The 20,862-nt window shown below is 40.1% G+C and overlaps 1 protein-coding gene and 1 long non-coding RNA gene across 10 annotated transcripts in view; one reads left to right on the top strand and one right to left on the bottom strand.

Moving 5' to 3' along the window:
* Window positions 1-17,522, bottom strand: part of LOC113943964 (neurabin-1-like) — a 44,139-nt gene extending 26,617 nt beyond the window's left edge. For 7 of the 8 annotated variants that reach the window (XR_003526526.1, XR_003526527.1, XR_003526528.1 and 4 more), the window contains exons 1-8: window positions 17,416-17,522; window positions 15,044-16,894; window positions 4,203-4,335; window positions 3,722-3,842; window positions 3,099-3,203; window positions 2,800-2,920; window positions 2,192-2,338; window positions 391-444 (exon numbers count right to left, since the gene is read on the bottom strand). Coding sequence is in view for 5 of the 8 variants with exons in the window: in XM_027636414.1 (XP_027492215.1) it covers window positions 391-444; window positions 2,192-2,338; window positions 2,800-2,920; window positions 3,099-3,203; window positions 3,722-3,842; window positions 4,203-4,335; window positions 15,044-16,651 (2,289 nt within the window). In the remaining 3 variants the exon portion in view is untranslated. Of the gene's footprint in view, window positions 1-390; window positions 445-2,191; window positions 2,339-2,799; window positions 2,921-3,098; window positions 3,204-3,721; window positions 3,843-4,202; window positions 4,336-15,043; window positions 16,895-17,061; window positions 17,111-17,415 lie in introns of those variants that run through there. The other variant, XM_027636415.1, reaches the window with a different exon arrangement.
* LOC113943966 lies at window positions 4,209-9,553 on the top strand. 2 transcript variants are annotated; one of them, XR_003526530.1, is made up of 3 exons: window positions 4,209-4,320; window positions 5,021-5,190; window positions 9,326-9,553. It is a non-coding gene; the product is annotated as an uncharacterized LOC113943966 (long non-coding RNA). The 2 variants fall into 2 exon arrangements; XR_003526529.1 differs by having other exon boundaries at window positions 5,021-5,204.
* Window positions 17,523-20,862: the final 3,340 nt, after the last annotated feature.

Raw genomic sequence — 20,862 nt, 5'->3', positions numbered from 1 at the left:
CTCAAATTAGCCAAGTTTTATCCAGTGATATTGTTCTCATATTTGTTTAGGAGTTTGTTTCATACAGTACTCCGCTATATTCAGCTACTCTAAGTAGTAATACTGAATCATTCATTTTGTAATGGTACAGAGGGGATTTTGGGGCCGGGATTTTCTTACTGTTTTGTGTAGATTTGTTGTATTTCTTCTTTATTTTTAATTTGAGCGTAGCTCTTCAGCTTAGTCTGTCTAGCACAACACTGAAGGCTCCTAAAGCCTAAATGGATTCTGCCTTCTGCATTCAGCTTATTCCTGGTAAAATCAGTAGCCACAGAAATAAGAAAAATCCCAAAGCAAACCATCCAACAAAAAAACCTCACCACCAAATAATAAGACTCTTTGAAAACTTACTTTCTCCTTCAATTGATTCACTTCAGCTACTGTTACTGCATGTTTTAATTGCAGCTGAAATAAATGAAAGAAATTGTATGAGTACAAAAAATTACATTTGAAATGCTAGTTTTAAGAATTTCTCCGTGATTCCCTTTTTTTGCAAACCACTTTTATAGTGGCATCAAGTCAATTATTTGTCAATTATAGAAGTAATCATGAGCTTTTATTAAAAAACAAACAAACAACCAAAACTAGCTCAAATTAAACCCCCAAAAAGTTCCACGGTAATCAATACATAACCTCCAATCGTTAAAAATCCCACATTGTTGTCTATATATTGAGAAAACTGAGGAGATTAAAATAACGTTTCAATGTGCCAGGAAAATGACAAGGTAGCAATGCACTTATGATGACAACTGGTACACAGAGTCAAGTAAAAATTTAACAGTACTAAATATTTTTACATTCAGCACTTATGAATAAATGTGCTGGTTTTGTTTTAAAATTAAACCATGTATTTTTACACCACAAATCTTTATAGGATTATTAGAAATGGAAAAGCTACATGTAAGCCAAATGTAAAGATTTTTTTAACAAGTATTAATTATTTCTTGTATCTCACTTTCCATCTGTAACCCTGTGGGGTTTTTTTTTGGCAAGGCACGGTGTACCAAACACAATTAAAACTAGGGAATCCATGACTATTCTTCATTTAGATTATGTTAGTAACAGCACAGTAATGATTCTAGATGAGAATATAATTGCATCCCAAATAAATATAGCACTTAGCAAAAGACACTGCAGCCTACAATTATGCTTCTTAACCTAGAAAAATCGTAAATGTTCTCTAGAGATCAACAGCCTGCAATTTCTACTTCCTCAATGACATCATCAACATTATCAAGAGAACAAACTTAAAGAGATCTGCAAAACACCAATCCTTCACAAAAATAAGCTGATGTAGCACCAAATGGCATTTGACAAAACTGTTTCTCTGCAGTATATTTTTCTCCTCCCAGAGTGAAAATGACAGGCACTTAATTCTACCAAAGAAGCCTGGACCCCTAAATGCCAAACAACTGTACCACTTAAATCCCTGACTAAATCCCACAGCCCTGAATAAAGCAAATATGCTCCTTCATAAAAACCTTGGGAAAGGGGAACTATACTATCTCCAATTATATTAAGTTGCAATTCACAGTCTGGAATGCCCTGTTGGGTTTGCAAATCCATTACTTCTAAAAAATACACCATAAAAACACCCTCCAAGCCAAAAACGTGCCTACCTACAGAATCAAGTGCTTTTATGTACGCAGAGATTTCCTGGAAGACTGCAGGGACTAAAATGAGAGACAAGATATGCATATCTTGTCTTCCTGAAGGACATCTCACAACAACACTTGAGACCATTCAGAATGGGCATACTTGCCCCCCACACTCTCCTCTGCAGCTAAAGCCATTCTGCTGTGCAGCAAATACATGCAAGGCCAATGGGCCAAAGAAGAACTAAGAGAAGCATCCTATCTATCTCATGCAATGTTCAGACATAACAAGCACAGAGCGGTGCTGGATTCTAATGTCTGTTTCTTTTTTTAATTTAATTTAAATCAACAGATCACTTAATGTACATATGTATAGGGAAACTGGGATAAAAAAAATAACAGAAGATCTACATTTCAATGGACAAAACAGAAAGATTTGCTGGTGATGTTGAGGAAAAACAAACCCAAAACCATGAGAGGGACATGAAGAATATCCTAGTCCTACAAGGTTCAGATGCTCCCCAGTGCAAAGAATATTCAAGAAACTGCTACACCACCTCTTTAAATTTAAGAAGAGACTCTGCTGAATCCATATCCAGTAGTAAACCAATGTCTTCGTTTTCAGGAAGATCAAAAACTTCTACAGATTTCCCATGTAAATGTGACTCATATGTATCCTCCTCATCATCATCATAGTCATCATCCTGACAAAATCAAAAAATGACATTCTGTAACGCACACACACATTTGCATTATGGCAGCAACAACCAAAGCACACAATCCAGGAATCCAAACAGCTGCAAAACTTTTCTTGACTAATTACTATTCCTTTTTATTTTCTTGCACCTCTGATAATGTTAAAGATGAATTGCAAACACCTTCATTAAAGTTCCACAAAAGAGAGCAAAGTAAAACATGCACAAAACAATTACACACAGCTGATAGTTAAAAATATATTTTGGATTATTGATAAAGTCAAAATCATGTGCCTGAAGAACAGTAATATATTAATTTTGTATTTTCCTGTTTTTAACAAGTTGTCTGTTTTATCCTTTTCTGCTGCAGTTTCATTTAAAAAAAACACATTTATTCCATTAGCAGAAGTTCTTGTGCGTAGTGGAAATCATGTATTTTTAAAAACATGTAAGTCTGTAGGATGTTTTACCTGCTCTGTATCATCATGAGCGTAGTGCTGCTCATACAGACATCTCTCTTGCTCTAAGGTCTCACTAATGAGACGGGCTACTTCACTCTCAGCCCCTGGCTTCTCTCTCCCAATCAGAAACCTACAGGAGAAAAACAAATTCTCTTCCAGCAAAAAATCATTAGATATGCTTAAGAAATGAGTTTGGCATACTGTTGCCTTCCACAGAACCCTTGTAAATTCTTCATATTATGGTTTTGTATTCTCCATTAATAAAAAATGACAAAACCGAAGTGTTATTTCATAAAAAACGTACGTACCTCACTGTGCCTTTGGTGTTCTTTAATACAGTGGCTGCAAAGAACTGAGTAACTCCCACCAGACTTATGCCATCAACCTCAACAATCTGATCATTTACTTGAATTCTGCAAAATAAATAAATGCTTAGCTATCAGTTAAATAATAATAATATTTTGGTTTGAAGTATTTTTGACAAATATCACCTAAAACTCACTAGTATTTATAATGACAAATTCTGAGCCCATTGAAATTCGTCACTTAAAAAGAGTCTCCTGATCCTCAGTTACTATGCAAATCACAAATTAAAATTTACACAGTATTAGACTTGATATCTTTTATACTATTTACACAGTGATTGGTGTCCTGGGGTATTAACATGATTTTGTGGTACTTCTACACAAGGGTTCATGCCAACCTTTTCTTATACATGCTGTAAGCAGATCTACACTTACTTATCAAAAATGTCCTATAAAAAATAATTCCCCATTTTTCAAAAAATTAAGATAAAGCAGGAATGTAATAATCACTCAGTTGCATTCAGCTTTTGTACTTTTATTCACAGTATTCAGCATATCTAATAAAAGCAATTGGGATCAGTTACAAATTTGTAAAAAGCATAATCAATTCAATAAAAAAAACTCACCGTCCATCCCTCTGAGCAGCTCCACCATCTGTTATTGTTTTTACAAAAATACCTAGTTTTTCCAGTCCCTGATCAGCACCAACTCCCATTCCAATGATACTGATGCCCAGACCCCTGTCACCTAAGGGATTCAAAAATCTCACATTAGTTGCATGACACATAATGTAACAGTTAGCAGTACTGAGTTGTTTCAAAGCATTTCAAGTCCTTCCACACAAAAAACCCCCCAAAAGATAACATATTTTATATTTAGATAGTATTAAAAGCGTTTTTGTTCCTAACTTCAATTCAGTATGACAATTTGCACTTAGCAGAGGCCTGTCCAGTTAACATTCACCAAATTCAACAGAACTAGCCACACAATGAAAGCCTAGACAAACATTCAAAAATTCAAGAGCTAAGTTCTGGGAATATAGTTTTAAATGGTTTTATCTTTTGTTCACATAGTATCTATTGCAAATGTTCAAGGTTTGATTTGCACCTTTTTCAATTTCCACAGGAAACACTTCCATCTTTTCCACCCTTTTCTCAAGTTCATACTCAGCTGAGGCTGCCACAGGGTCAACTTCTTCATTACGTCTATCGTAGTCTTCATTTGAGTAAGTACTGAAAACCTAAGAAAGGTAACAGAAAACTTTTTTAATGTTTTCTCACCTCCTTTCAAACATCATATAATTGAAAGACAATCACAATCAGTAAGGAAATTAAAGTGGTACTTTCAGAGATCTCATTTTCTAAACAACTATCAGTTTAGTGAATACTGCTGCTGTCAGATAGTTTTCAACTTGCAAGGAAGTAACATTTTAAAAGTTTCAAAACAATTTCATGAACACATTTTGTGTTGTAAATGTACAAAACAGTTAAAAGAAATCAGTTATCTCCTCTTTGATACAGTGTGACTTTTTTTTTAGGACTACATTCCACCAAATCCTTCCTCTCTTCTTCCCTCCCCCCACACCATCTGCCAATTGCAGTGTTTCAAACAGATGTAGTTTTCTGATTTTGCAAGGGAATCACGCAGTTTCCCAGGAAAAGGAAATGCCTTGCTACATACATTACTATTTTTAGTAATCACTCCAACTGAATTTCTGGATTGTTAAAAATAAAGAGATAAACAAACAACACAAATTAAGGCAGAAATCTACAAAGGAAGAATGAGGTACACGTAACAGGGTTAATTTTAAACATCAGCATGTTCATTGACTGTATTTAAATTAACAACTTAGGGGAAAAAAGGAAAAATAATATACCACCCCGCTTATCTTTAAAAACAAGGTTTCTCTGCTAAATGTTTTGCAGGCACTGAGTGTTTTATTCAACATCACTGTAAGACAAAAAACAGTTAAGGATTGCAGCTGCAGCAGCCATCTCCCTAATCAAGAACATGCAGTGCTGACACAAAGTTCATTTACACTGGCCTACTAAATTTCTGCAATTTTTGTATTTTGCCACTAAGACTACGTAGACAGGTAACTGCAATCATGTAAGTAAGACAACATTAACCGTAACTAACATTTTCCCTGTGAATTTACATTCGCTGGTATATGTGTTAGCTCTGCATGGCAGTAGTCTCAGACACAGAAAAGCAGTTATTGAAACAGGTTATGAAAAAGCAACTAATAGTTACAGTATTTCCCATGGGGAGTTACTGCTTTCCCTTCAGACTCCAGCTGGAGACCAGTTTCACACACTCTTCCCAAACCCTGCAAAACATCTACTCCAGAAACGTGGCATGGCCATACAGTCAGTCCAGTAAGTAAGCAAGATTAGATCCACTTGGCTGAAAGGGAAGGAAGAAACCCACTTTCAGAAGTCTTATGTTTCCCCCAATAAAGGAACTTTAACACAAAAGTTGTTCTTCCTAAATCTTGCATAAAGGTTAATAAACACCTTTTGACTATTTACAGACATCAGTAGGAAACAACTAGACACAACTGGACAACAAGGGTCACACTTACAGTATGTCTTCCATGAACTTTACAGAATAAATCTGCAAAACAGACAAAGAAAACCATCTAAATGGTCTAAAGTACCCTTACTCTATTATTATCAGAAAAAGGTGGCCAAGTTCCCAAGTTCTTTAATCACCCTTCTTAGTCCCCAAATCAGTAAATAGGACATTTCATAAAGCATTATTCTCCCTTTGGAACAAAACCAGTCTAGTTTGCTTCCTTTCCATCCCAATAGAAAAAGCAATCTCTCTAAAAATATACTCAAGTTATAATAAGATGAATTTTAAACTGATAATAAAAAGGAAGTTCATGAGGGAACAAGTAATTTCTTAGTGAGAATATTTGAGTTCTTGAGAACAAATCAAATACCAGCGCACGAAAAATATCAAGTTTGCTTATAAATTAGTATACATATAATCTAGTCTTAATAGTATGAGTAAAATGTCAAAGGTCACTAACTGCCAAATGGCTGAATGAGCAAAATGTGGACAATGGCAGGAGTTCATTTGGGAGACAGTGACAACTATATTTTCCTTATTTTTTATAACTCTGTGGTCTAACTCACAAAGCAGAAGATAATGCAAGTAGCCACTATCTACTGAAGAATTACATTACCACAGGGATGGCCAATTCCTTGCACAACAATTTATAAAGCACTAGAAATTTGGGGGGAGCAAAGTTGCACCATAGCAATAGCATTCCATATGCTGCAAGTCTTAGGCTACCAGCACTAAAACATTTCTAGAACTTCTAAAAATTACTTATTATTTTTCCACCTTAAAAGTAATAGAACCATACTTGGGAGTCTCATGGAATTTGCTAATTTTGATACAAAATTGATCATAGGAATTGATCATCTACTGGGAGTGGATAATAGAATTTAAAACTAGTGGTCCCTTAGGTTCCAGTGATGTTTATAATTGTTATTAATAAAACAATAGCAAAAACATATCTATGCAAATGAAGACTACTAATATTTATGCATACTTTTTGCAGCTTTTTAAGTAAAGCCTAGCTGAAATCAATTCTGAATAATTCACTAAGAGAATTCACTTTTAAGTAACAGATGAGTGTGTGAGAACATCTAGATAATATTCTAAAAACCACAACCTCACAACTAAAAAAAGGCAGCCCCATTTCAAAATGGTAAGAACAATATACCCCCTCCTAACTTCAGACTTTTAAGAAAAACATCAGTTTACAAGGAACAGAGGAAAACCAAAACTTATAACCAGAAGCCAAACACTGCAATAACAGAAAGAAAAGCAAAAGAACACTACAAAAACTATGACCAAAGAGTCAAGGGAAAAAGACAGAAATTTTTATTGTGTACATGTGGAATCATAACATGATATTCATCTTTTATGAGACAGAAATGGTAAAAATGTTGTTACTAATATAGAAAATGCAAAACAGCTCAGCAAGTTGTCCTCACCAAGTAGCAAAAGTAACATTTATACACAGTTAAAATGTGGATAATAAGTAATATAAGTTCACAGTTTAGAAGACTGATGAGAAAGCTAAACATGTTCATCCCTGCACTGTGTCTGGCAGGGTTTAGTCACTGAATCAAATGCATTACAGACAAAAGAAATTCTAATCTTACTATTCAGAAGCCACTGCTAGCCAGAGATCATAAAATTATTAGTGTGCAAGTTGTATTTTTGAAAGATATTATTTAGCAAACACAAGTGATTGTCACAACATAGGAGAAAAGAGATTAATTTTACTGTGGAAACCATGTGAATTTTACAAGCCTTTCATCAGAGCTTGTTATATATCCAGGTTGCCCTAACATTAATAACTTTTGAATTCTGTCAGACTATCTGAAAAAATAATTTCTTTTTACACTCAAGACCTTTTTCCTTCAGAATGAATAAAATTAATTTGAATCAAAAATAGTTCTGTTAGAGGGCTTAATTTTTAAGAATTACTTTAATTAAATTGTTAAGACATATAACTGTAAATTTTCAAATATACTTAGTGCTTGAACATACATATTTATTTGGAGACAGAATAAGTTGCATTCTTTACACCAGGAAAATGAAGAAATTTTTGAACATGAACAACTCAGTTTTGCACCTTCTATGAAGATGTTAATATCAACATCATCAAGGTCAGCACTCAAAGAACACCAATGCAGCCTACTGTTTAAGAGGTCCTACTGTTGAGTTCCTGTAACTACAGAGAACTAAAAAATCTCCATTTTATCATCTTAGTGCTACCACAGAAAACAGCATTATCACAGAAAAATGACAACCTCACTTACTTCAAACTCTTCACAGACCACAAAAAGGTCGACTTAAGTATTATGTTAGTTTTAGAAGAATATTATTTTTGTTAAAGGGCAAACACTCTTACCATGTGCTTGCATGAAAGTGCTACCAAGTGATAAACCACTGTCCGAAGACCTCCACTGCCACATTCATTTCTAGTATATAGATTTGTTTGTGCCCGATGAAAAGCAGAACATTACAAAAGTAATTAAGCAGTAAGATTAAGAAATCAGTAACTGCCCAGAACGGCTTTCAACTATTTGGAACAGAAGCAATATCAGCATCATTTTAAAATTCTCATGTAATACTGCAGTATTTGCTGGAAAGCCTCACAGCACCTGCACAGGCAGGAACACCTGACAGCTGAGAGAGACTCTGGAGTGTTACTGACACCCTTGGCTGGACTCCACAGCCAGCCACGGCTACAGCCCTTGGTTCACCTCACCTCTGAAACATGGGGCTCACTCTGAACGGGCAAGGTTACTGACACTCAGTAAAGCCAAACATTCGGAACACAAGTTACAGCTCAGGGGAAATTATTTAATAGTGAACAGTGTCAGCTTTCCAAATTGATGGCATTTGTGATGCCTGGCAAAATGCAAAGTGCCCAGGCAAACATGAATAATCATTTGAAAGAGTAGCACTGAAGTAGACCTGAAGCATAATGTACACTCTGTAGTTTACTCTTACAATCTCCCTCTTCAGTTCAAGTAGTCATCTCGTTACCACTACCCATTCTCCCCTCTATTTCCAAAAGCTACATGGTTAGTATCTTATTACCGCTACTTTTTATATTTTAAGTGAAAAGTGTCTATATCTAATTTAAGTCAATTGATGCTATAAAAGCATTACAGAATCAGCACAGAGAAATATCTTGCACACCTTTACTCTTCTTCAAAAAGTTTTCAGAATAGTTAGCAACTGTTGAACAGGTTGATATACAGGCAGGCTGCACACATTTATGTCTTTGATCTTGCAGCTCTGTATGACTTAAAAGCCCCAACCAAGTCAATTTACATAAAGACATAAGTGAAACCTTGCTTCGGATCTACAGTACAGACAATTTCATATAGACAATTTAATCATAAATAAACCAGGTTTTTAGCCAGGCTCATTATTCTCTACCTAATTCTCAATAAACCCAGTAAAATTTATTCTCTAGTTCCGTATTTCATTGCAGGAGCAAAATCACTGGAGCCAGCTAGAGAACAAGACAGACAATACAGCATCTATTTCAGTCGGGTTATGCTACCTACTCGAGAAGGAGTAATTCTCTCACTTTCAGGTATTTAATTTTTAAATCCCAGTGGAAGAAGTATTGAAACCAGAGAACAGCATCCATTCAGATGCAGAGCACTGATTTTCTTTCATTTCAGACATTCAAAGAAGAAGTTGAGAGAAGATCCATGATCTCCATCTGTGATCTGGTTGTACTCCTCCACCATCTCCTCCACCAGTTGAGGTGGCATTGCTCTCTGGCTGACAAAGAGGCTGAAAGACTTCAAAATAAATAGGAGATGATCAAAATACTACTCACAAACAAAAAACTACTCACAGTACCACATAAAAGGGGGCACTCCCAAAAAATCTTGGCTCCTTGACTTTGCTTAGCTGTTGAGCTAGTGAACTTGTCTCCCATAAATTTGCTTATCTTTGCTGACCTTCAACACCTCCTCAGTGTTTCCTCTGACTGTATTACCCATGAAACCCTCAAGTGCCTCCTATTCACCTCCTTTCCTCCCTCCTCTTCCCCACAGCTCTTCAGAGCAAAACACAGCACAGGCTGGGCACACAGTGATCAGCTAACATTAAGTCAAAAAGAACAAGCAATTTAAACTGAAGCTGCATGCCATCAGCTAGTGTGTGAATCCACAACTCTGCTCTACAGTCCCATGTCCTGGTACTTTCTGGACTCTCATCCAAAGACTCTTGAAATGCCAAATCAATCTACTATTGTAAAACTTACATATCAAATATTTCCTAAAAACCTAAACAGAGGATGTATGATATTAAAAAAAAAAAAAAAAAGGCAACAGTTTGAGTTGAAAGGGCTTCTTTCTGGAGAGCTGAACAACCGTCATGGAATCAAAACAGCATAAGGACCATAAAGGCATCAGAAATATTGGACTTTTTAACCCAGGTAAACCTATACACAGAACTAAATGCATTTAGGCCTAATAAACTTTTAACTTACATGAAAACTGAAATTTCAGTAAGAGTTTAAAGATTATCTTTCCTCAACCCCCCCCCCCCCCCCCCACCAAAATCTCACACGTGCGAAAATATGTACCTTCTTCCTCCAGGTAATATCCATGTTTTTAACATCCCATACTGTTAACCAGCAGGAATGCCACACTCTCAGATGCAGGCAGAACAAAACAGGGTTACTTTTGGCAAAATGTCACTGAAAAGTACCATGAATAGTTCGTGATAACATGAAGCAAAGTTGTTATGATGTTAAGTTACTAATGTTGTAATGTTGATAAACAGAGCTTCAAAATAAATCAAATCTATCAGTTACAACAAGAAAATTGTCATTGTAAAAGCTCCCAAACAAAGCACAACGGAAATGCACTCACGTTATTTGTGTCAAGAAAAAAGAGCAGACAACTTCCCACATATTAGTCAATTCTGTTTAAATCTACTTTCAGATCAAATCTCTACTTTCCTATATCAACCTACATCCACATCACATACTTGTTTCTTAATGCCACTGAAGTATTTTACTGAAGTGCTTGAGCAATGGCTGACAAACAATTGACCAGTCATCAATTTCCTAATTACTGAAGAAACTCCAGGGTTTGGGTATCTTCTACTACTTAGTGTATTTTCTGTCCCTTTCAGTACATGACATCATAAGTACAGAAGTTAACAGCTCAAAAATCAGAGGCTGTACGAAGCTGAAGCACTACTCTACAACATTGTTATTCAATGAGTATTCAAGAATCTACACATTGACCTAGAAAATTTGTGCATCTCCTAAAAGTGGTAAGCATTTACAGATATGCTGTCATACAGGAAATCTAATTCAAGGTTATCTTCATTTAGTGCTTCATTAACTTCCACAGTAAGCAGTTTTGTAATAAAAAGACTGAAGAGTAGGCCAGCCTGAACAATGTTATCATTTGTGCCCAGCTACACGTAAAACAGATCTATTCTGATGTGCAAGACAAATGGCAATATTATAAAGCATTTCCATATTCTCTCAGAAGTAGCTGAGACTTGACTGGTCAGGACAACACACAAACTATGAAACTGCTTTCAGTTTCCTTAAGAAATAAATTTAAGCTCCTGCTCAACTGTGACAAAACAAAAGTAACACCTTTATGAAGGTTTGGGTTTTGTTTAGTTTGGGTTTTTTTAAACTGTGTTCTTGACTAAATCTTAAAATATATTATTATTCACAAAAAGGTGGGAACAGCCACTCCCACGAAACATGAACTAGATAACACTGATAATTAAACAGACTTACGGAAGCAAACAGTATCTTTTCAGTTTACCTGAGCTACAGACTTTCTAAGGATCATAAATCACTGCAGAAGTTAGTCACTGTACTATTAAAGGTTTTGAGGACAAAGTTTGACACAGTCAGAGGTAAGAACAACTCAAGAAGCCAATTTGAAAACAGGCATTTGTTTTCACAACTAAATATTTCAAAATTACGAATCTCAAAGAGCACTCAGTCATTACATTTATGTTAATTAGAGCCTTTCAAGGTAATGTCTACATTACAAAGGCAAAATGAAATATAAAGGGATGACAGCAGAGTTACCTGATGTTCTTTGCACTGTGCAATGCCGATTGTTTACACAGTTTATTCAGCAAACTTCAAGAGAAAGACAAATTCAGTTCCCTTGCAAATACCTTGGGCAGCTGAGTGTGCTTTACATTCCTTATTGGCTTCATATGTGGCAACAAGAGACTAAAAATTGCTCAGGTACCATAATACAAACCCACTCTGCAAAGTTCTGCTAATAACTGCACAGCATCACTCTTTCAAGTACTGTAGATAAAACAAGCAACTGGGACATAATGTGCCTTAAGGTCTGCAAAGATCAAACAGCAGCAGGGCTAAAGAGAGTTGGGTTACCCACAGCACATAAGAAATCTTCCCACACGTCATTTATCACCAGTTTCTATGGAATTGAAACATTTCTTTTAAAAAGTCTCATCTGTGCTTGCTTTCACAGGCACAGGGCAACACAAAATAATGGGAGTATTTGTGTAATTATGTTCCATCTTTCCTGAAATTATCAGATCAAATTATGTTCTTAAGCCCTGCTACAGATGTCAACAATCATGGATCTCTGTCATGGGTCAGATGCAGTGCTAACAGAGTTAGCTCCCTTACACATCCCCTGGGAGCTGCAGTCTCCTCCTTTTACTCAAAGGCCTTGCCAATTTTACAACTGACTACCAATTTTGAAGCAGAAATATTAATCAAGTTCTCTTCGTTCCTGCAGCATAAATATTGTTTCTAAGGTGCCTGTGCTTAAGTTATATGCATTACCTACACACATATCCAACTTCTCTTTTGTGTATGTCAAGTACAATGGTCAGAGCTCCACCCCTGCAGAACCTCGAAGATCTGAGAATGTGCTTTTTTATGCCCCATACCTTCTGAATGTTTTGAATTCTTCAACTCTATCACACACCCACTAAACAGCAACTGCAAGAGACATGGATGTTTTTTTGTAAACACTAGAGAGGTGCAGAAGGAAAACAGCAAGAATGCAAGGCCAGGCTGGCCTCTCTCAGTAGCATCTGTGAGGAGGAACACAGACCTTCTCCTCTAGTGCCTATGAAGGTCTGAAAAAGGCACTCACATTTTAGTCAAATTTATTAGTATAAATAAAGCTGAAAAAGGAAGTTACTAGGATGCATTTCTCACTATGGCAATGCTCTAAGCTGTGGTGGGGACCAGGAATAATCTAGCTACCACTCAGATTTTTTTCTCTTCCAATTTAAGATGCACTAAAATCTACACAGAAAGTCAGACAGAGAAATTTCCTTCTGTGAGGTAAAACTGGGATTTTCTAAAAGGCTAATGAGATATTAAAGGTACACAACTAAAAAAAATTTTGGGTAAGCAAAAAAAAAAAAAAGTTGGAATTCTTTATTTTACAGAGTATAAACCTCAAAAACCATATACCAGGACTTATTCCCACTAAGTATCATAGAAAACATGAAGCAAAAAGGCAGACATAGGAAAAGAAATCATTGCTTAGGCATGAGGAACAAAGGGGGAAAACCTATTGAAAATGACATATAGAAAGACATCCCTATACCCAAAATAGGGAAGATACAGTCAAGTATCATTGAAAGGGGATAACGAAAGGCAAGGATCACAAGCTTCTGTTTAAGGGCCCTAAAAAGTATCTTCAGTTATCATATTGCTATTAAGGACACTATATTCTGCAAATCCAAGTGGGGCATTATGGCAAGAACTATGTTATTTTTCCTAGAAAACTGCTAACAGTTGCTACTAAACGTTCATCTCTTGGTTGTGTAAATGATAATCTGGTGCCGAAGGTTGGTTCCTTCGCCTTTCAGAGAAGCAGCTATATTTGAACAGTGCTTGTTACAAAAAACTGAGTTTTGTCTACATGAGAGGTTCCATCACGGTTGGCACTGAGATTTCTACTAATGCTTTCAACTATGTCTGGCATAGACATCGCAGAGAAAGCGGCAGTCTGTTAACAGCCCCTGTTTCAGTAGGATTTCAGCAACGATCAGTAAAACCCTGCCTACAGCAGGAAGTCACTCAACACACATTTACAGTAGACTCTATAGGCACTTTCCTCAGACATTCAGTGCACGAATGCAAGGGGAAATGGACTGATGCCCCTCCGGCTCTCTCCCAGCCCTCATCAGACTCATTATGCAGTTTTCAATACCAGCACTCTCCCCTTCACTGCTCCAGGTCACCACTAAAGCAGCATCATCTACAAGAAAGCCACATAAAGTCAGCCTGTCCATGGAGACTACCAAAAACCCCCACGTGCAACAAAACTCACATTTTGCCACATCCAGTACCTTTTCTGGGGTACACCACTGGTGTGTGTTTAGCAAACCTGGAAATTACAGCTCTCCGCTGTGGGAAATTCAAGAGTCAATAGAATTTTACATCCCTTTGATCAGTAAAAGCAAGTCTTGACTGTATGAACAAGGTGTAAAAGCTGTTTATTAAAGATGATATTTTTCATACATGTAACAGTAGAAGTGAAGTATGCTTAAGAAAGCCTGGACTGTTTCCTATTCCATCCTGGTCTGCATCTCCCAATTCTTCTCCCAAAGTTTAAGAGGGACTAGAATAATTCAAATCTGCAAGAGACTACTGGTAAACACAGTTCAAGTTGTAGAACAACTTATTTTGTGGGTATTTTGGTGAGGGAAGATCAAACATACAAATCTTTTTCATTTGTTAGAGTTGTAACTTACACTACACCTCATTACCCAGTCTGCCTTGTAACTTCCACTTCTGCAACTTCATGATTCCAAAATACTCATGTTAACACTCCTACAGCTTATTCACCAATCCAGTATCAAAACCAAATAACACATATATGGTTAATATGAGAGAATTCTAGAATCTTAAATAACATGAATCAGTCTTTCATGTTTTCTTTTAGTTGATTCTATAACCAAGTCTGAAGTTGAATCTGAAAGTTTGCTATGGGTTCTTTTGTTATTATGTTTGGGTTTTTTAAAAACTTTTTTCCAAAAAGTAAAACTGAATAAAATTCTTCCTAATGCAATGACTCAATTTTAAACAAATGAAAGCAAGTATTAAAGTTCATGTGTTCATATCTATGCCTAAAACATTTGTGGTCCTGAAAATGTCTGGCAAGTAAAATCTCATGTGCTCCACTACACTATCTTATGAAGCTGCTGTAATTAAGAAATTATTTGTGACTAATTTATAAATTTTCTGAACATGTAACTTTTCTCTTATTTAGTGTTAAATAAAAGCTGTAAACTTAAAACTTTGTAAAGGGTTTCTAGAGCTTTGAAAAAAACCCCACAAAATGTATTTCCTGGGTATTTTTGACTGCAAAACAACTAAAAAATAAAGACAATTCAAACGTACTTACTTTGATAGGAGCTGTTGAGAACTTGACTTTTCGGTCTGGATCAGGATCCTCCTCTTCAGAAAGCCCAGGAAACTCCTCATATTCACTGTCATACATATACGCGTCCTCTCCCTCCAAAATTTCTTTGCCTTCAGGCTCTTGGTTTTCTGGCTCTGTATCCCTGTCACCATCAAAAGCTGCATTCTCTATTCCAAAAGCACTGAAGTCCTCACTTTGCTTTTCCAGCACTTGCTCCTCTTCTTCAGTATCCTCTTCCTGCTCTAGAACGTCCTGAACGCGTGTAACTGGACCATCTCTTACAGACAACCCATTTCTTTCTTCTTCCCAACTGGTCTTGCTGCCATCCATAGACTCTTCTATCACTTCCAAGGCATAGTCACTCCTCTCCCCTTCCTGTACTTGACATATGAGCATCTGATCCTCTTGAACAACGTGATCTTTCTCCAAACCTTCATTTTCATGCCCTGAGGTTTCGTTTTGTCCAACCAGCTCTGTGCAAGTCCCCTCTGCTGGGGAAGCTGAGGAGGAAACACTATCTGATCTGTGCTGAGCCTCCTGACTGGGCACACTGCCCTTATCCCACAGGCTTCTCTCAAGCACCAGTTGCTCCCTTTTGTCTTTTCCAAGAGCCTCACTCGGCTCATCTCTGCGGATCCCAAGCACTTTGGGGAACACACCCTTCTCCAGACATCCTTCAGCAACAGCAGGCAAATTCAAACTCTCCTGGCCTCTCAAAGGGTCCTGATTCGGAGGACTATCATTTTTTGAAATTTCTTTGGATTCTTCAGTATCACTGTCACCCAAAAAGCTTTCCAGCCTCCTAGAAATGGGCCCTGCATTCAGGAAGGAGGATTTAGAACCACTATTAGGATGTTGCTGTTTCAACTCCTCACTGCCTTGATTTTCAACTTTCTCCAGTGCAACTGGAGGACTCGCTTCTGTATTAAAACTGAAGTTGTCCACCACATTGCTGCAATCAGAAGCTGAACCACGTCTCCTCTTATCTTCACTTCTTTCACATTTGCTGGGGGAGTATCTGTCCACTGAGCTCCGCTGTTTTATATTCCTCTCAAAAAGCTTCCTAGTCTCCGAAAATTTTTCTGCCAGGGCAACTTTGTCCAAGTCTGCCTCATCACTGCTACGGACAACCCTGTCGGCAGCAGAAGGCACAGATAATGAATCCACAGGACTGCTGCAGGGGCTGGTGCTTGTATTAAGAAGATTATTTTTTTGGACAATGAGAAAAGATGGGTTACCTGGAGAAGGTCCATACTCTGCTGCCGTGGCCCGGCTGATTAATTTGGTCTCAGCAGGTGGACTGCTTTCAGAGGCTGTGGAAGAAGAGCTTCCCATTTGCAGAAACATATTTTTGATCTTGTGTACTCTATTGCCATAAGTGGCAGCTCTGCCTCGACTGTGTGGGTCATTTCCCCCTCCATTGGAAGAGGTGTTCAGCTTGTGATGCAAGCCTGTTTTACTGGAAGTGTTATCAGGATTGTTTACACCATCAAAAGAGCATTTGATAGCATGGAAATCAGATTTATAGGCATTTCGGTGTGGTGATGCACTTCTTAAAGTCCTTTCCCCCTTGCCTTCAGTTTTCATCATTGTCAAAGAGAAAGCTCCCACGACTCCTGAAGAAGAATGGGAAGAACGGCTCCTTAGCACAAAGCTTCCACCCTCCAACAGCAGGCAGAGCAGATTTCACAGAAGATCCCAAAAGCAGCCTTTCACTCAGCCAGCTTCCCCGCTTGCACTGAAATGGAGTGCAGGGGAGAGAAAGAAATCAAAGCGCGTGAATGGCTACATCGGGTGTTACCCCAGCGCGGATCGCGGTATCCGGAGAGCCATCTGCAGAGAGACAGAGAGTTTCCATTAACTCGGGGCCTCGCCGGCGTGTGACACGAATTCGAAACTCGGGGTGGGAAACGTCGCCCGAGACCTCCCCGCGGGATAAACCCCATTGTGTCCGCCGGGACGTGCGGACCCAGCTGCTGCCCGTCCGCCCGGGCACCGACCTGGCAGCTCCGGCGGGGGATGCGGCGGCGGCCCCCCGCCCCCTCCGGCTGCCGCCCCTCCGCCAAGGGCCGTCCCGGGCCAGGCCGGGCCGGGCGGCGGGGGAGGGGGCAGCGCCGGCCCTTCCCTTCCCTTTCCTTCTTGGCGCCCGGGGGAAGCCGGGCCCGGCCGGACCCCGCTGCCCGCACCGCGGGACGGAGGGGCCCGGGCGCCCCGTGCCGCCCGAAACGGGGAAGCCGCAAGTTTCGGCCCCAAGCCGGGGCTTCCCCGTGGCGGCGCCGGTGCGCCGCGGGGCCTGCGGGGCGCGCAGCGGAGCCGCCCCGGTACTTCGCCCCAAACTTTCCGAGCCAGCCTACCTGGGGGCGGGGGTCCCGCCGCCTCCTTCCCCTCAGCGCTCCCGGCCGCCCAGCGGCCGCGCGCACCACGCCATCATTATCCGCCGCCAGCAGCCGCCCGCCTTTCCTCCCTCCCTCCCTCCCACCCCCTCGCCCTACCGCCGCCGCCGCCGCCGCCACCGCCCCGCGCTCCTCACTCCACCTTCCCCCGCCCCCGCGGCGCGCTCCGCTCCGCCGCCCGCCCGCGCCGCTCCCCGGCCGCGCTGCCCCGCGCCCTCCTCCGCGCTGTGTGTCGGGCCCGCCCGCGCGCGCTCCCTCGCTCGCACACAAAGAGAGGGAGCGGCGGGCGCGCCCTTGTTCCTCTGGCAGCGCCAGGGAAGAGGGGCTGGGGGGCGGCGGGCGCGCCCGGCCCGGGGGAAGCGCCTCCCGCGCCGGGATATACCACGCCGTAGCGGGCTGCGGGTTTCGGATGATACCATGTCGGCGAGGTGAGCGGGCCGCGGCCCGGTGCCTCCAGGCGGCCCTGAGCGCGGGGCAGCGCCGGTGGGTGCGGAGCGCTCCCGGCCCCGCCGCCGGGGAGCGGGGAATGTGCGCGGAGGGAGAGCCGCGGGACCCCGGAGGAGAGCGGGTGCCGAGCAGTTGTAGAGCTGCGCGCTATTTTCAAAGCCCGGGCGGCCGGCGAGAAGGGGCAGCCCCGGCTGCCCCGCAGAGCAGCGCGGCTCCCGCGAGGGAGAAGTCGCGACAGCTGCCACGACTGAGGCTCTGACAGCCGGAAGTAACAACAGTGCCAAACATTCCTTTTTTCCCCCCTCTTCCTTTTACAAATCGAGTTGTTTTTACCCCCTCCCGAGCAGGCAGGTATCAGAGAGCAGGCACGGTCCCCCGCACTCCCGCTGCCCGCCCCCCGGTACAACTTCGTGGATACTCTTATGTGCCTGCGCAGGGCGATGGGGTGAGCCCGCCCTGTTCCCTCGCACGCTCCCCGGGCTGGAAATCACTGCAGCTCTCCGAGACTGGGGAAATGCTGCCCGTCATCGGTAGCCCTAGGCAGTGGTAATCGCAGTTGTGCAAGCAGTGTTCCATATATCCATTTGTTAGTCCAAATAAAAGCATTGGCTTCAACCTGTTTATCAGTTAAAGACAGAATTTGGATGACTGTCTAGTTTCGAATGTAGCTCCTTCCACAGAGCATATATAAAGATCACACAAAATAATTAGAGGAGCACAGAAGAGTACTGGTAGTTACCAATTATCTGGTAACTGTTGTTACCAAATTGTGTAACAACTCTTTTGAAGTCTAAATACTTAACTCCTTGACAAGAATTGCCACTGGTTTATTACTCAAGTCTGATGTGAAATTTATACATTCTTCCAGACATTCCAATTGACTTTGGCTTAACTGGGAATCACAATGCCTGGAATACTTCACAGCTTGATCCAAAATTGATGATACAGTTTCAAATTAGCCTTAATCATGATTTTACAATAAAATAAAATCTTTTTATTGATACTTTTTCTAATACAAAGCAGAGACAACATTGTCGAGACCCTCTTCTGTGTTTTTAAACATTGCAGGGCCAGTGGAATTTCAGTGAGGTCTGCCACTGGCAGTCTTACATACACTTGGTAACACCATTTTGAATAAAATTTTAGTACAGATAGTTTCACTGCAAGAGCAACAAATGTTTCTTATTTTGAGAATATGTAGATCCTATTTAGAACAGGTAGTGGTGACCCATCTACTGCATGCTACTGAGGTGGTCCTTTGTGTAGCATTTGTAGGTTGGCTTGAAATTGCAAGGTGTAACCATCATCTTTCAGTAAATAGGCTACAAGAAGATACTAGGCAAATGGGTTTTTTTTCCCAAACCAAAGGTAAGTACAAGGTTGCAGCTTGAGTACTGTGGGCAGAGGATGTTCTGTGTTCTGCTCGGGGAGCCTGGCAGTACGTAGGAGACTGTTCAAAGAAAACAAAGGCAAGAACTCAGGAACACCATGAAACCAAAGCACAAAGCAGCTCTAAAGCATGCTCAGGAAAGCCAATGGCCTTTGTACTGGGTGCTGGCTGAAAGAGGCTGGAGCAGGAAGATACTCATGTGTTTTGAGCCCTCCCATGCATGAGAAAGAACGAATCGTAATTACAGATCCTGAAAAGAGATTTAATTGCATCAAAGGACTCTTATTTCTTCACAATTTCCCATCCTAATTAGGAAAACATACAGGTTATTTTGGCTAGCTATGCTGCTTAGGGAGGACAATATTTATTGGGGTCAGTTGGTTTCTAATGAGGAAAGACTGAATTGCATTCTTAGTGAATGCAATGTGAATGTGAAAGAAATCATAGATTTGTTTACAGAAACAATGATGAAAAAGATGGGAAGAATTCAAGAAAAAGACCTCTGGATTTTGAGCAAGAAGTCTGGGAAGGTGACGTAGTTTATGATTTCATCATAGTGAATAACTGCAATAAAACCTGGGATGAGTATCTTACACATTCAGTCTGTGATGGTTTCCTTAAAAGATAATGCAACGACAGTGAGTAAGCAAATGGTTTGCACTGAACAAGAAGCATCTACATTTTGTTATCTAAGCTTATTTAAAAAAATAGGGGTTTCAAGGGGGACCTTGACAGCTCAAAATCTTCTTGGGGAAAAAGATGTTTCAGTATATGAACTCATGAATCTAACAAAGGCAGACAAAGAGGAGAATGTTTCCAAGAAAAAAAATGAAATTGAGGGCACTTCTGCAAACTCATGTGTTCAAACTGCCACTAAAGTACAGTGTTTTTTTTCAGATGTGCAAAAGGAATCCATTTCAGTGGTCATCAGAGAGCGTTTAAGCATCTTCTGAACAATGTTCCTGTGACTACTCTTGTCTTGGCTTAACTGTTTTAAAATCCCTCTCCTATTTTACTCATAAGCTGTGCTTACAGTTTGAGGGTAATGTTGACAGAGGAACAACAAATGCTCCCTACGAGTACATCAAAAGAGTGTCTAAACTAGAACTACACAAGGGAAAAGACTCTCGGGAGGTCTAGATGAGAATGATATCCTGTTATTGGTGTGAAATTTTCCTATAAGAAAGCTCTAGTAAATGTGTAAGTACATGCGATTACATAAACTGTCATTTCTTAAATGGTTTATTATATTCTTTCAGCTTGTAAGGACAGCCATCCTTTTAGACTTCGGTGAATGATTAATGTAGCTAAAATGGGGCACATATTTAGTGGTCTGGGTTAATATTTATTGATACTGGTGGATTCACTTGCTGCTGTTCATTCAAGGTGAGCATAAGAAATTACTGAGTATATGTTCTATGCCAAAGAAGTTTGAAACTGATCTCATCACTCCATTAACATACTTTCCTCAACTCACAAAAATTTTGGTCTTAAATCTTTCTAGAAACTAAAAAACTTGAGCCAGCAATGCTTTGGCTGAGGGCTGGATGATAAAGCTCCCTCTTTCTTCA

The sequence above is a fragment of the Corapipo altera genome, unplaced genomic scaffold (genome assembly GCF_003945725.1).
Source record: "Corapipo altera isolate COAL_440 unplaced genomic scaffold, ASM394572v1 45, whole genome shotgun sequence".
NCBI classification, from domain to species: Eukaryota; Metazoa; Chordata; class Aves; order Passeriformes; family Pipridae; genus Corapipo; species Corapipo altera.
Note: the sequence above shows the minus strand (reverse complement) of the source record. Positions and strands in the feature narration are given on the sequence as shown.